Source organism: Andrographis paniculata, unplaced genomic scaffold (genome assembly GCF_009805555.1).
Source record: "Andrographis paniculata isolate CXL003 unplaced genomic scaffold, ASM980555v1 Contig79END, whole genome shotgun sequence".
Taxonomy (NCBI): Eukaryota; Viridiplantae; Streptophyta; class Magnoliopsida; order Lamiales; family Acanthaceae; genus Andrographis; species Andrographis paniculata.
The window spans coordinates 3,770,006-3,785,647 of NW_026137616.1; the positions used below are offsets into that span (position 1 = coordinate 3,770,006).

General features: G+C 34.4%; 1 protein-coding gene across 3 annotated transcripts; it reads right to left on the minus strand.

Moving 5' to 3' along the window:
• Nucleotides 1–1,064: 1,064 nt before the first annotated feature.
• LOC127240034 (uncharacterized) lies at nt 1,065–5,303 on the minus strand. Of its 3 annotated transcripts, none has more exons than XM_051258449.1 (4): nt 4,520–5,293; nt 3,825–4,448; nt 2,465–2,971; nt 1,067–1,575 (listed from the first exon to the last, which is right to left on the minus strand). In XM_051258449.1, exons 1-4 carry the CDS (start codon nt 5,117–5,119, stop codon nt 1,279–1,281), a joined length of 2,028 nt encoding a protein of 675 aa, XP_051114406.1. In that variant the 5' UTR covers nt 5,120–5,293; the 3' UTR covers nt 1,067–1,278. The 3 variants fall into 3 exon arrangements, with proteins under 3 accessions (XP_051114407.1, XP_051114406.1, XP_051114405.1); XM_051258448.1 differs by having other exon boundaries at nt 1,067–1,578; nt 4,520–5,292; XM_051258450.1 differs by lacking the exon at nt 2,465–2,971 and having other exon boundaries at nt 1,065–1,575; nt 4,520–5,303.
• Nucleotides 5,304–15,642: the final 10,339 nt, after the last annotated feature.

The following is a 15,642-nucleotide window of genomic DNA, read 5'->3' on the forward strand; positions in this document are numbered from 1 at the left end:
TTATTTTTATAATTAAAATAGTTATATTGATCATCAATAAAATAAAAAATAGCTGATTATATTTTGTAATCCTAATATATATATAAACCAATAAATTTCATAATTTTATAATTTTTTTTCATTTTTAATTCTTAAAATTAATTTTTTGAAAATAATGTAATATTTTCTTAATTTTTATTTATACCAGTAATTAATGAATAATAGAATTTTACTAAATTTTCAATTAATTGATATTAAATTATTATAAAATTGATATAGTTATAAGGGTTAATTTTTCTAAAATCCCCAATTCCTAAATCATTTTTTTTATCGGTTCCTATTCATATAATTTTTTCATTAGCTCCCTATTTATTCCACATCACTCCCTTACTCCCTATTTGTAATTATTACACATTTTTACTCATTTTACCTTCTAAATAACTTTTTATTTATATTTTTATCCACAAAATATAATTCAAAATCCTTAGGTAAATAATATTTAATTATATTATTTGTTTATCTATGGAACAAATCTATTTATTTTATATAAATAAATTTTTGTATATAAAATCTATTTACTTATGGCTCAATAATTTTTGCATGTTACAATACAAATTATATTTCTAAAAAGAAAAAAATATTACGTGGGACATATCGAAATAGAAAAAAAATACAAATTATGTGAGAAAAGTGGAGTATTATACTATTTAAATGTATAAAAAATATTGTTATGTAGGTTATTTTATTATACTACCTCCATCCCGTAACATGAGTAGCATTTATTTTTTGTACGTAGATTTTTTAATATTGTTATTATATTAGTTTGTAGTAAAAATGACAAAAATACTCATATTTTATTGTCTAATATAAAAGTAATGACATTAGTGTAATATACTGTAAATTGCAAAGATATTTATTATATTAGGTAAGCAATACAATTGGTAAAAAAAATGATACCATTATTTTGAGACGAATAAAAATAAAAAATAAAAGTTTTTTTTATGGGACAGAGAGAATATATTTTCAGATAACAGTTAACAATATTACAACAATTTTGGATAAGAAACTCAATAACCTTAATATAACAAAAAAAATTGTTCAGTAATTTACATAAGCTCAATTATAGCAAATATCCATATATTAACGGAACCTATAAGATGATATATAATCACAATTACTAAAAATCAAAATTTGAATATATTGTTTTTTTTTTTTTTTTTTTTTACCAAGAACAGTTTAAAATAATCATAGTAAAGAATAAATATAAAAATAAAAATGACTGAAAACAACTTTGATGCCTTATGAATCTCGTGATGTTGGTGTAACAACGACGACGTTCATAGTCGCCCTGTTAGGAGGAAGGGACAGTCGAAGAGGATAGAGTTTTCCGGTTACTTTGTTGCGAGAACACACGATTATGTTCTCAAGCCCGGTTTCTTCCTCGAGCTTACGAGTCAATTCCTCGACCCCATCCCCTTTAAATTGAAATGAATGCCCTTCATACTCGTCGTGTACTTGGTGGTCCTCGTCCGCAACATGGTAATATATTAGTCGTCCCTCGGATTTTCTCGGTGAATCTTCATTCGAGCGATTCGACTGCTGAGAATAATGCATTTAATTAGTAATAATAATTATATAAAAAAAATACAAATAATAGTTTATTTAGTTGGGATATATACTTCTTTGAAAAGTTAATTATATGTTATTTTAGTGAGATAAAATAGTACTTTTTAATTCAATACTTTTTTTTTTAAATAAAATACAAAAGAAATGAAATCAAAATTTCCTCTCACACAAAGAGATTGATGGTAAATAGAGGTGACAATTCAGGCCGGACAGCTAAGCCCGAGCACAACCCGTAAGAATCGAACTTACAACCTAATATAAATAACTTAAACACTTTGCTATCAAACTATATCTGTATTTTTGTTATTATGTTATTAGTTATTATATATATAAATATATTATGTTATGTTCTTTTGTGAATTTTAGGTTTTTACTTTTCAGAATTTTTTTTTTTAAAAATATTAAATCAAACAATTATTTTTATTTTTTTATATTATACTATAAATTTATTTTACATTCAAAACATTACATCACAATCTATTTATATCACATAAAACAACTATTCAAATTCTAACTTTTTACTATTTATAAATCCAAACCTAAAACTCCAAACCCACAAACAAACACACTCTTAAATATTATTAATTTTTAAAAATCGGGTCGGGTTAGGCATGACCCAACCTTTATGGGTCCGAGCACGGCCTGGTTTATTAGCGTGCCAGGCCAGGTACAACTCGAAAAAATTCGGGTATATTTTTGGAGCTCCGAGAACAATTTTTTCATGCCAAGTTCGGACCAAAAGTTTGGATTGCGCCTATTTTTGCCACCTCTAATGAAAATAATATATTTTTATGAAAAATCGTATCTTTAAAAAAAAAAATTACGAAATAACCATAGTAAAAACCAAATAAGGACTAACCACATGGTTGGGAAAGTGGAAAGAATCTTCCGGCTTGTCGTTATTGATCGTGTTCTTTTGTCGGGGCTCAACTACCTCAACCTCCCACAACACCCATTCGTGGTGCACGTTGGGGATATCGTGTGTGATGGAGCTTTTCCATGGCGTCAACCCACCGTTGGCGCGCAAGTAGTTTCCGTACCTTGTCTTGAGCTTCACCATCATGCCATCCCTCAACGGCTCCCACTCAACAGATGAGTCGAGCCTCTGTGGCAAGCTTTGGATAACTTTTCTCCCAAGCTTCATAAATTCCTCGTCTGTAGCTGTAAGGTACTTTCCGTGACAACTTTTCAAGCGCACAATGTTTTCTACTCCTTCGACTAGTTCTACCGTCCATTTGGTGGATTCTTCGTTAGACATACGATCTTGGACGATCGATGTTTTGTCAGTGTGGGCCGATAAGTATTTGTTGTGGTAGCTCTTGAGTCTAATTGATTCAGCGTTTTTAAACATTTTCATCGCGGACACCTTTAAAATTTAAAAATAAAAAAGTAACTATAAGTTTTTTTTTTTTTTTTTGTAGCTTAATATATATTCTAGCTTAAAAGGTATAAAATCAAATACTACTTATGTCCCATAAGAAAAGTACCATTGATTTTTTGTGCGTTAATATTTGAATATTAATTATTACTACAAATCAATAGAATAATACAGATATACATTTATTATAATACAAATACAAGGACATTTGCCAAATAAATTATACAAATATAAAGATATTTTTAATATTAAATAGAGTTACTGCAACAAACAAATAGTACACTTCTTATAGGTAGTATTAATTTTATAAAAATAAACACTTCCTACGTTCAATATAATTTGTTTTTTTAAATATAATTATATACTTAATTATATTTTAAAAATTTATTTATAATTAAATTATTTAGTCATTTTAATTTTAATTTATAATTATTTTTATTATATTATAATTATTTTATAATATATTTTTAAATTATTCACTAATTATATATTTTTAAAGTTTTATAGCCTAATTAAAATGGACAAATTAGCTGGAGGTGGAGGATTAATAAAAATGATTGCTTAAACAAAACTTTATTTCCTTATTAGTTTAAAAAAAATTGCAAAGAGTGTTAGAAAATTAGAAAAAGAAAAAATAAATAAAGCTGACACGTGATGCATTTCATTGACTTTGATTTGGTCACACATTTGTTCACCAAACTCAATGATCAGCTGATTAACTATTTTTAGTAAATTGAATATTTAAATTTTTCAAAATTAATATTCTAGACATTGAATTTGAAAAGTAAAATTATTTTTAAATTTTTTTTTAAAAACGAAAGAAAAGTAAAACGAGAAATACCTTGTTCATTGACGAATTCCCCAGCTTAGCAGGAGGCCGGGCGGCAAACGCCGACCGGATCTCCGGCGAACCGGAGCAATCATCGGCGGCCGATGAAACGCTCGATTCCGGCGAAAAATAACCCGAATCCGTAATTGTATCCGGATCCGTATCCGAATCCGAAACCACAATGTCCACTACATCCACGCCCCACAGCACCCAATCCTGCGTCGCCGTCCTATGCGGCACGTCGTGCGTGACGGAGTTCCTCCACGGCGGGGGGCCGCCGTTACCTCGCAGGAACTTTCCGTCATTCGTCATTAGCTTCACGTGGAAGCCTTCCTTCACTGGCTCCCACTCGACGCTAACGTCCGTTTTCTTTTCCGTTAGGGTTTGGCGTACCTTCTTCCCCGTCATCCCCAGAAGGTACGGTTCGTCCGCTGCGGTTAGGTACAGTCCGTAGCAGCTCTTCAGACGAATCCGGTCGCTTTTCCCCTCCACGTGCTCCACCGTCCACCGCGCGTTCTTCGACGCGCCGTCGCGGCTTTGGTGGACGGCCTCCTCATCCTCGCCGGCGATTAGGTACTTCCCCTGATAGCTTTGCAGCCGTACGGCTTTGGCTCTGCTGAAAAACTCCATTCCTTCCTATATCAAAATAAATAAATGAATAAATCTGGAAAGTTCCATACTTATGGAATTAATGCTGCACATTATACCGGTCGCCGGCTATTGTTATGGGAAGATCTGACAGACGAGATGGACGGTCGAAATTCAACGAGCGACGGCGAGTCGGAAAGTTCTTCCGGCGAGGAGGAACTGAATCTGGACAGATTTCCGGGCAGGTACTGATTTTCGAAAACGGATAAATCGATGGAATCGATTTCCCAGAGGACCCAATCCTGGGTGGCGGTGCGGTGGGGGAGGTCGTGGGTGATGGAATTTCTCCACGGCGGCGTTGCGCCATTGGCCCTAAGGAACTTTCCCCCTCTGGTCCTCAGCTTCACTTTGTAGCCTTCTTTGATCGGCTCCCACTCGACGGCGGCGCCGGCGCCGGAGACAGGGATGGTCTGGAGCACTTTCTTTCCGGTCATGCCGAGGAGGAAGGGATCGTCGGCGGCGGTGAGGTAGCGGCCGTGGCAGCTCTTGAGGCGGACGGCGTGGGGGTTTCCGGCGACGAGCTCGACGAGCCATCGGGCCTTTGTGGAGGAGGCGCTGCGGCGGCTCTGGCGGACGGTGAGCTCGTCGTCGTCGGCGACGAGGAATTTTCCGATGTGGGATTTGAGCCTGACGGCTTTGGCGCCGTTGAAAAACTCCATTTGGATTTTTTCACTTTTTTTTTTTTAATGTGGAAAAGGAAATAGAAAGGGAAAGGGGAAAGGCTGCGTGTGTAGTTTAGTTTATGGAATTTATTGTGTGTATCATCACATAATATAATAGTATTAAATGTACGTGTGATTGTTGTAATAAATTTGGGGGGAGCTTTGGGATGTAGATTTTAGGAGGTTTCTGAGATGCTTAGCGGGGCGTTTTATTGTTGACCGTTGACTTGCGCTAGGTCAACTGATACAAGTTGTGGATGAGGGAATTTATTTTTATTTTTATTTTTATTTTTAATAAATACGAGACCTGTCCTTTCACAGGACAAAATTGAGGTCTTGTATTTTTTATCCGTGAATTGAAGGTGTTGGAACTAAAATAACTACGAACGTATTTGGAAATTACATAGCTTTTAACTTTTTATTAAAAAAAAAACTACTTTATAAAAAAACTATATACTCCCATTCCAATAGAGTTGTTTTATTTTTTTATTTTTGTTCTTTCTAAAACAATTGTCTTATTTTTTATATTTAGTAATCATTGTTTCCACTCTATAATAAAATTATTTCTATTTTTTTAAATTATTCTTTACTATTATTCTAACATATTTTTTAAAATTATTCAAAAAGCAAGGTTATACTCACTTTCAATAAGACATATTTTATGGGACCGAATAAAGTATTTCATTGTAATAGTACATATAATAGGTCTTTTAAAAAATAACATCGAAAGGATGATGTGTCAAATTCAAATGCAATAAATCGAATAATGGAAGATAAATTTCATGCAGTGACTCTTTCGTTCTACAACACTATAACTTATATTAAATTGAAGAGTAAATAAGTAATTTTTTTTTATTTATTTTCTTCTTCTTCTATCTTTGTTTTTTTTTCATCTTCTACAAATCACTTATTGTTTCTCAAATTTTTCTCATCTAACTAATATAATTGATTTATTATATGTTTTTATCTTCTTACTTCACAGACAACATAAGTAAAATGTTAAATAAATAAACATAAAAAAATCAAACAACTCAATCAATTAAAATTAATTAATAAATTAAATAATTATATATGTAAAACAAGAATGAAATAAAGACAATAAATAGTTACTACTTAAACAGTGCTTAGTGTTCTCTGTTACTGAAAGTATTGTTTTTTGTGAACAGAAATAGTGTTCTATGTTAACAGAGTGACACTCTATTTAAACAGTGTTTTGTGCTTTTGAAAAAGAATAGTTATGCTTTCTTATAATTAATATTGTACTTTTATAGTAGTATTATTGTAGGAAGAGAACTGTACGAAATACAATGACAATAATTCATTAATATTATTATTGTGATTTTTTTGTAATTAATATTATATTTTTATGATATTATTATTATGTTTTTGTAATATAATTAATGTGCTCTTCATATAAGTTTTTGAGGGTTTTTATTTTTATTTTTTTTGCTTTTCTTTAATAATATCTGTATTCTTCTATTTTTTATTTTTTATTTTAAATCAATTACTTCTTAAATTCCCGTCTCTCTCTATTTTTAAATGGATCATCACCTTTGTGTATTATTTAAATATTATTGTTGTCCTATTCTATGATTAATATTGTGCTTTGCCAATATAATCATTGTTAATAATTGTACAATTGTGATGTAATTATTGTGCTAGAGATAATCATTCTGTTTTTATATAAGTTTCTAAATTTCTTTTTTTTTTTTTTGTTTTGTTTTGTTTTGTTATTTTTTTATTCTCAAATTAGTATGAATTACAGGTGTGTCCAAATATATATGCGGTGACTTATGTGCTGCAATTTAACTTATTGTGTTTTTTTATCATATTTTTTGTATTTTTTAAATATTATTATTTGTACTTTTTTATAGTTAATATTATACTCTTATAATATAATCATTGTGCTTTCATAATATAACCATTGTCCTCCCGTTATATAATTACTGTGGCTCTTTCATATATATATATATATATTTTTCTCAGGTTGATGTTTATTGCACTATCAAATGTTATGGATTCATATATTACTAAATCACAACAATCAATCTCAATCTCAAAATTTCATTAACTACAAGCACACGCACACCCACACCCACTTTTATTGTTATTAGTTAAATTTGACTATAATATAATTAGTTTGGACAGGTAATTATACATTTTGATTTGCCAATTGGATTTTTATTCGAAAGCAATGCTTACACTCTTATTTTTATTTTTATATTATTGTGCTATTTTGAAAAAAGTTTATTGTGTTCTTTTGAAGTAATATTTGTACCTTTTAAATATTATTATTGTGCTCTTTCACAATTAATATTATATTTTTTTTGATATAATTATTGGGTTTTTCAAAAAATTTAGTAATAATATATATATATTGTGTCGCAAATATAATTTAATTTATTGATCATAACTTTTTAGAACCTTAAATTAATTCTTTTTGTATTTACAAATGCGGTTATAAACACAAAAAATATTTTTTAAGAAATCAAGTATAGTTTAGTTAAAAACAGAATTATTAAATAGCCATAGCATATAAAATATTAATAAAAAAAAATATATTGTATTTTGTCTGTAGCAATATATTTATTGTCTTACCGTCCCAAATTATTTTATCTTTAAAAAATATATATAAAAAAATTACAAAATTAACTTTATTAAAATAATGACCCTTAGATGCTAAATTAAATAAATTTGACCGTTCAGATTTAATCAAAAACCCTACTGATTCTTTAGGTATAAGCACAGTAACAGAGCCGAAAATATAATTATTGTATGAAGAGAGAAAATATCTCTTCCAAATCATACGAAAACTTTCCTTACCTCTCTTGCCGAAGCCACCGCCACATCCTCAAATCCACCAACCACCAAATTCAAAGTGTTATGAAACTGAAATTATTTATTTCAATCATAAAAATACGTATATATTTATAGTAATATGCAAATTGTTTAAATAAGACAAAAATTCTACGAATATTTTAAATGAGACAACTATCATAAATATAATATATTGTTTCTAAATATATTTTAGCATCCTTCCTCAAACTCAAGATATGATTGAACAAACTTGAGTTTGTCAGAAGTGACCGAAAAAGATATAATCGAGATCTTCCACGAACAAACTTGAAGTTGCCATTGACTAAAAGTGGTGTAGCCGTCCATTCGATCAGAGTCAGACGCAGAACTCAACACCGTTAGAGTTGGAAACAAGACTCACTCGCCCACAAAAGAGCTAGAGTTGGAAATATGATTCATTCTTTCTCAATAGAGTTAGAGTCGGAAACAAGACCCTCAACGGCGTCAGAGTTGAAAATAGAACTATGTAAGTGGAGATCGAAATAGTAAAGATGGAGACAGCATAAAAATGACAGCATGATCGTGGATAGAAGCAGATACATCAATAAAATATAAAAATATATACGGGATATAATGGGTTATGGATGTACCCGGAAAAAATTTGGCTCTGTTAGAATATGAAACTGCAATTTTCTATTTCAATCGTAAGAATACATACATATTTATAGTGATATGCAAAATCCTATGAATCTCTTAAATAACACAACTACCATAAATATAATATATTACTTTTAAATATATTTTAACAAAAACCTTGTGACCGTGAAGTCATGGGTTCAAACCCCGACATCTCTAGATTCACCTGTAACACATGGTTCGCCTAGTGTGACTTTCCTTGTCAGACTTAGTTTGGAGGTATTAGATTCGACCGAGGATTTACCTAGTGCACACTTTCGAGTAGCGCACGTCATAATAATAATAATAATAATAATAATAATAATAATAATAATAATAATAATAATAATAATAATAATAATAATAATAAAATGCAATCGTCTCTCAATTTGAATTGCTATATTGTTGGATTAAAAATCTAATTGTGGGTTAAATGTAATTATTTGAGCTATTCAGTCAGATTAATCATAAATTAAGTGATTTATTAATTTATTGTGCTTAAATGTATTTAATAAGTGCAGACCTCCTATGTGCAGAAATTCGGTAACTTATTAATTGGATGATGAGACCAATTAGTAATAAAGGATATAAATAGAGTTGCGATCTCAAGTTTAGATACAACATCTATTACTCCTCCTATGTCATTAACAGCAGAAACCCTAGCGGTTCTCTCAGGAGCAGGCTTGAAGAACACAATATCCTTCATTAATTTGCAAATCTAAATTCGACTATACTGAGGAATAATGTTAGATTTATTTGTTTTATTTTTTATCTAAGTTATTTTAACACGGTAGATCCTGGGTTTAGGGTGCAATTCCTGATAAGTTCCAATAATTGGTATCAGAGCCTTTCCGTGTTGAATTATTTTGAGAAATTAATTTTTGCAAAACATGTTTGTTTGAAAAAAAAATCCCTCAATCTTGTGCGTGAATTCCCATTTAGTTGAAATTTTAATTTTGATTAAAGTCATTCTCTGCGCATCTATTCTTGGAATCAGTAGATACATGGCCTGAATGAGCCCTGGAATCCGCGTGTGTTTGTTTATTATTGTAATACGTAATTCATTAGTATTCATTATTCTTTAATTGAATTTATGGAATCATCTATATATATACACGTATATATAAGAGATCGGTGTGGGGTCCACTTCTCTCAAATCTTTTTTGTCAAATTTTTTGATTTTTTTGATTTTTAATTTTTTTAATAAAATAAATATGTATTAAATGTAATTAGTATATCATAATTAATAAAGTTATAATTAATACATTTTTAAATATAATAAAATAAGGGAGACTTAGACTAAAATCCCTGTCAGTGTAATTTACTTGCAATTCAGTCCCTATTGTAAATTAATTGATCTGCAGTCTCTACTTTATTGATTGGATATGTTATAACTCTCTTTTTGTATTTTCTACTCAATCACAATTGTATATGCAACATGTACTTACGATTGATTAATAAATACTTCCAATTTTATAATATATACATACATTACCTCCCACTCTACCCCCAGTATACGATTAGATAATTCCATTTAAATACTGCGTACCTTATTTTGTGATTTTTTTTAAAAAAAAAATCACAAAAAATATGCACGATTTAAAAATTGAAACATTCCCTAACTTCCCTCACTCTCCGTTCAAGCCCTAGTTCTTCGAGAAGGAAATCGTCCCTCGCGAACTCGACGATCAGCAGTAAGACATTTTGTTCAGCGAAATGGTGAGAAAAACCGCGAATCCGCCGCGATCCCCCACGAGGAGTTCAAAAAAGTAAGTGTCTGGTTGAAACCCTTTTCGTTTTATGATTTTGTTGACAATCGAATTTTATATCGTAGTTTGTTCGATTGTTTGGGGTAGAAGCCTTGGTCCCGTGTTTGTATGCCTCGGTTCAGTGATGAGGAGCCCTGGGTGTTCGGTGTTGTGTTTGTTCAACGGGTGGTTTGAAATTGTTCGAATTTTTGGCCAGGAAACCCGGTTCGGCCGATTTTGGGTGATTTTATCTGTTTTATCTTTGATTTTGTTAATTTTGGAGATGTATATTTTGTTTAGTTACTCGAAGTTGCATATTTTAGGTTTTTTTGTGGATTGTTCAGTAATTAGTCATATTTGTGGGTTGACAAATGCGGTATTATTAGGCACTAGGAGTTTCATTTGTTTGGTCTAATTTGCCAATTAATATACCTGAATGGCACTATTGTATACTCGGAATGCGTTTTTACTCCTGATAAATTGTGAAAAACTTTTAACTAAATTAGAGATTTGGATAACGTGGACTTATGGTTTTTACTTACAGGCCAGGGAAAGAGCACAAATCGGTAATTAGCCGATTTGCATTACCATTTTTTCATAATGAGCTGGGCAAACTGAAGCAACACATGACAGACGAACACATCACAGCTATAAAAATGACACCGTTTGGGCATTTAAAGGATTGCCCGAAAATGAAGTTTCCGTGGCACCGACTTGTTGCCCTCGTCAATAGCTTTAGTTCGGAATCTATGTCCTTCAAGATTGCAAGTGACATTGAGCTTCCGTTTGAAGTTGAAGAATATTCTGTAGTATTAGGTCTAAATGCGAAAGGAGTCTACGTGACCGAAAACACATCGGTCGAAAGCGAATGGTTTGTTCGGATTTTTGGGAGCAAGCCACGTTCTGTAACCTGCGGCCAGGTGTTGCAGAAGCTGCGTGAGGCTCTGTTGCAGGGGCTGGAGCCTCTTTCTGTTGCAGACGTTGCTTGTCTCTTTATTTTGCTTGTTTTTGCAAATATTTTATTTTGTTCTGCGAATTATTCTGTACCCCTTTTTTTTGTTACCGTATGTGGAAGACCTGAGTGCGATTGGTGACTACGCGTGGGGACCCGCGAGTCACCGTTATCTGTTGAAGTCTATAAGCGACTTCAAGTCCGGGAAAAAATATTTGACAAGTTGCACCGCGGGTTTGTTGGTAAGCAATGTAATATCGGATTTGTTAATTTTTTCTACTTATTTTGGTATATTGCACAATATGTATTATTGTTGGTAGTAATGTCTATTACAATATGTGCAGGCTTGGTTCAATGAGAGGGTCCTAACTCTGGACAAGGCACGGTGCCTTCCGAAGGTACCGCGTCTCTTTCGGTGGCTGAATAGCCTCGGTCCAATGTCCAGGGTTCATGCAGTTGGTGAATTGACATCCCTAAAGCGGTCAGATATTCAGGAATTCTATCGGATAGGCACGGAAGAAAAGTTTGTCCGTGCAATTTGCCATGCTTCAGAGGTAAATGCATTATTCAATGTTGCTACCATTGTAAATGGATAAAATAATTTCTTATATGACATTATTAACATATGTTGCAGGAAGCAGCTTAGCAAATTGCGGCATTGAAGGTGGAGCTGCGGAAAAAAGACACTGCAATTGCCAGACTTGCTCATAAATTGCAAAGATCTAGAGCCGGTGTTGTCGATGACGACAGTGAAGGTGAGGGTGAGGACGAGAGCGATGGCGAGGAGGGTGATGCAAACTATGGGGATGAGGAGACAGCAGACCGGATGGCTGTGGAGTCAGAGAGGAAAGAGAAGCAGGCCGACATGGAGGAGAAACAGGGTCAGGAGGAGGAGAGTCAGGGTTAGGAGGAGGAGGAGGAGGAGAAAAAAACTGGGGAGGAGGAGAGTCAGACTGAGGAGGATTCCGAGGAGGCAGCGGAAGAGCGAGCGAATACGGAGCGATGAAGCAAAAAAAAAATGGACATCCTTTTGGCCGAAGTTGATCCGATAAATGAGTCAGATGACGAAGGGGTTGGTAGCCTGCTAGAGTTTAACCAATTGATGGCCATTGTTCCTTATATTGCACCGATAGATGTCAAGGTAAGCTAATTAATATAGTAAGTACAATTTGTAGGTCGTAGTTGTCTATCTGTTGAATGATTATTTGCTTTGTTGAAATTGTAGCAGGCCGATGAGTCCGACCGTGAGACTTGTAGCAGGGCCGCAGATTCATCGATTGTACGTGGTGTAATGGCACGTAAGGATCGGAAGAGAAAGAAAAAGCCTGAATTCGTGACATCTGTGTCGACACCGCGAATTGAGAAAGCGAGAAAAACACGGAGGGCGAAAGGAAAGTCAGCGGTCGACGTCAATAATGAGCAGGTACGTAGTTCCATACAAATATAAGTCGTCTGGCTCAAAATACTTCGGATAGATTCTTAAATACCTAGTGTTTCTGAGTCAATACCTGTACAATAAATACAGATACCTACGGAAACATGATTATCTTCATTGTTGGTTCAGGAACCATTTTTCGTCAGCGACGATGGGGACTCGGATGCTAAGGTTGTAGCAGACCCTGGAGCACAAAAGTGGGAGGGATATCGCAATAACGACAGCTACTGTGGAAAGGGTACCTTATCTGAGGATGAGACGAACACCATTGAACATTTTCTCGCGTCATTCGCCGTCCGGTATTGCTATTCACTATTAAGGCTTTATATATTTTTCTCAATCGATGTTTTTATCCGTTTGCGACTATCATCTTGTAGGGACACTGTTTGGCAGCAGGGCGTCGTGTTTGTCTCGTCCGATGCCGTTTTAGAACTACTGTTTGACGAAGCTGTGAAAGGCGAAGTCATCGACGCGTACCTATATCATCTATGCAGCAATGAATATCAGCTCCAACACAATCCGCAGGTGCGGTGTGGTTGTGTGCCATGGTTCGTATCGGTGAGTATCCTATTTGGAATTTATAAGGTTAGTATTACAAATCACATTGTTATTATTGCGTTGGTTGTTGTGTTCGATTTTCAGAAAGCCGTGAACGACGCGCTATCACGACCAAGCAGGGGAGCGAAAAAGCCAAGCATCAATAAAGGTAATGTGCTCGCGTTTGCCAACTCGCTGCAAGTGACCGTAGGCCAAGAGATTGCCGGAATCATGGACAAAATCCGGTCTGGGTGCCGGTACATATTTCTACCCGTACACACCCGGTTCCACTGGCATCTCTGCATACTGGATACCGTCAAACGTGTTGTGTTGGAGTGTAACTCAATGCGCGACCCCTTTGGCCAGGGGAATGCAAAGATATTGGTACGTCTTTCGAATGATCATAATTAATTGCCTATGGGTAGGGTGAATTCCTTAACGAAAGAGTAACGTTATTTGTGCAGACGCGATTTTTATCGTTGTACATGAACGCGTCACGACTATGGCCTATGGTCAGCGACACGCCCGAGTACATTAGATGCCGACACCAGGGTGAAACGTTGGACTGTGGACCTTTAGTCTGCATGTTCGCAGAGTGTTATGCGCGGGCAGGTCCAGATGTCAATGTCGTGGGCGTCCTCGGCGAGGACTTCGGCGATGTTAAGAGCTACCGAGGCACGATTGCGGCGAGGATATTGAAAGGTCCCCCCTTCTGAAACGTAGACCCCGATGGAAAAATAGGGCAGGTTAACACATGTAATGAATTTGGATTGATTTGGGAAGTTTTTGCGTTGTGTGGCGAGGTGATGGATTTGTTGAATGTCTTCAGTTCGGATTGATCTGGGAAGTTATTGTGTTGTGTGGAGGTGATGGATTTGTTTAATGTCTTCAATTTGGATTGATCTGGGAAGTTGTTGCATTGTGTATCGAGGTGATGGAATTGGTAAATGTCTTTTATGTGGATTGATTTGTCATCTTCATTATCTACCTGCGTTGTGTGGTGATACCCGTTGATAGCTTTTATGTGCCTACGGAAAACTAGTATGTACTTCCATTTATATATTACATGCTCCAGTCACTTGCGTTTGTGGGACTGGTCATTTCTTTTGCACTGATCACTGAAATAGCGTTCACTTTGAATCAGTTCAACCGTGTCGGCGTTTCTCATAAAACCTTACTGGACGCCATGTTTTAATCGACTGGAGAAACTGCAAGGGCTTACTCGTTAATTTAAAACAAACAGTACTAAAAAAATATGATAATATTACAACAAAATATTTGTGCGGGACATAGGTGTCTGGTAATTGCGTGTGGGCCAATGTCTAGATTACAATCAACTATTTCCTGCGGAATGCTAAGCAACACGTGGTTACAGATAAGTGCTACTATACCTACAACTAGGATACCTACAACTACAACACAGATACCCGCATACGCAATCTGTGTACCTCGTTCAGCGAGTCCGGTACTCAGCTCAGATGCATAAGTAACGGAGTCGTTACTAAAAATACCCTATAGTATCTATTATGTACCTACGGAAATAGACTTTATACTTCCGTTACCATTTCAAATGCTCTGGTACCCTACGGGTGGGGACTCGGCCTTTTCTCTTAAAATATTCACGAAATGATGGTAAGAGTGTATTGGCTTAACCATGGTAGTGTTTCTCGTCAACCCCATAATCTTGAATGGCGTGTTTTAGGCAACAGATAAAACTTACATCGCTTACCCTTTAATTGAATTAGAACACAATAGAATAGACACGATAATATAACCACAATATAGTTGTGTGGCATATGGAAGTCTGGTACGTAGCAGTGTGCTGAAATTTAATCAATACTACGCCTTCAAGTTATTACACGGTAATACAATTTAAATACCGTATAAACAAAATAAAATATGGTTTGTACTCGGACCGTAACCCTATTTGTTGGAATAATTATTCATATACCCTCTGTAAGCTATTGCGTACTTACAACAACCGTGACATTATACTTCAGTTGCAATTATGTATGCCCTGGTTACTTGTGGCTGGGGAAACGGTCTTTTTTTTTTTTTACTTCAAATAGCATGTATTTACTGCTGATGGTTAAAGAAGGCATCAACAAATACTTAAGTTGTATGACATATGCACTTGGTTAGTATGACGAGTTTAATACAACACCTATACCTCCTAGTAATAACCCAAAAATAGGATAGCATGTACTTTCAAAACAATTAAATATTACATTAACCATTCGTCCCTACAGAGCTACATCATCAAATGCCTCAGTACATGAAAAATATACCTGCAGAATATAACTATGAACCTTCACAACTTCATCATATACCTGCGTGAGAGGGCTACATACCATTTACTACTGCAAATAAGTCGGTG

Coding starts and splice junctions, on each gene's coding strand:
- LOC127240034 (XM_051258448.1), bottom strand. CDS start 5,119: ATGGAGTTTTTCAACGGCGCCAAAGCCGTCAGGCTCAAATCCCACATC. Junction 4,449..4,519: donor ATAACAATAGCCGGCGACCG/GTATAATGTGCA, acceptor ATTTTGATATAG/GAAGGAATGGAGTTTTTCAG. Junction 1,579..2,464: donor TCCACTTTCCCAACCATGTG/GTTAGTCCTTAT, acceptor CATTATTCTCAG/CAGTCGAATCGCTCGAATGA.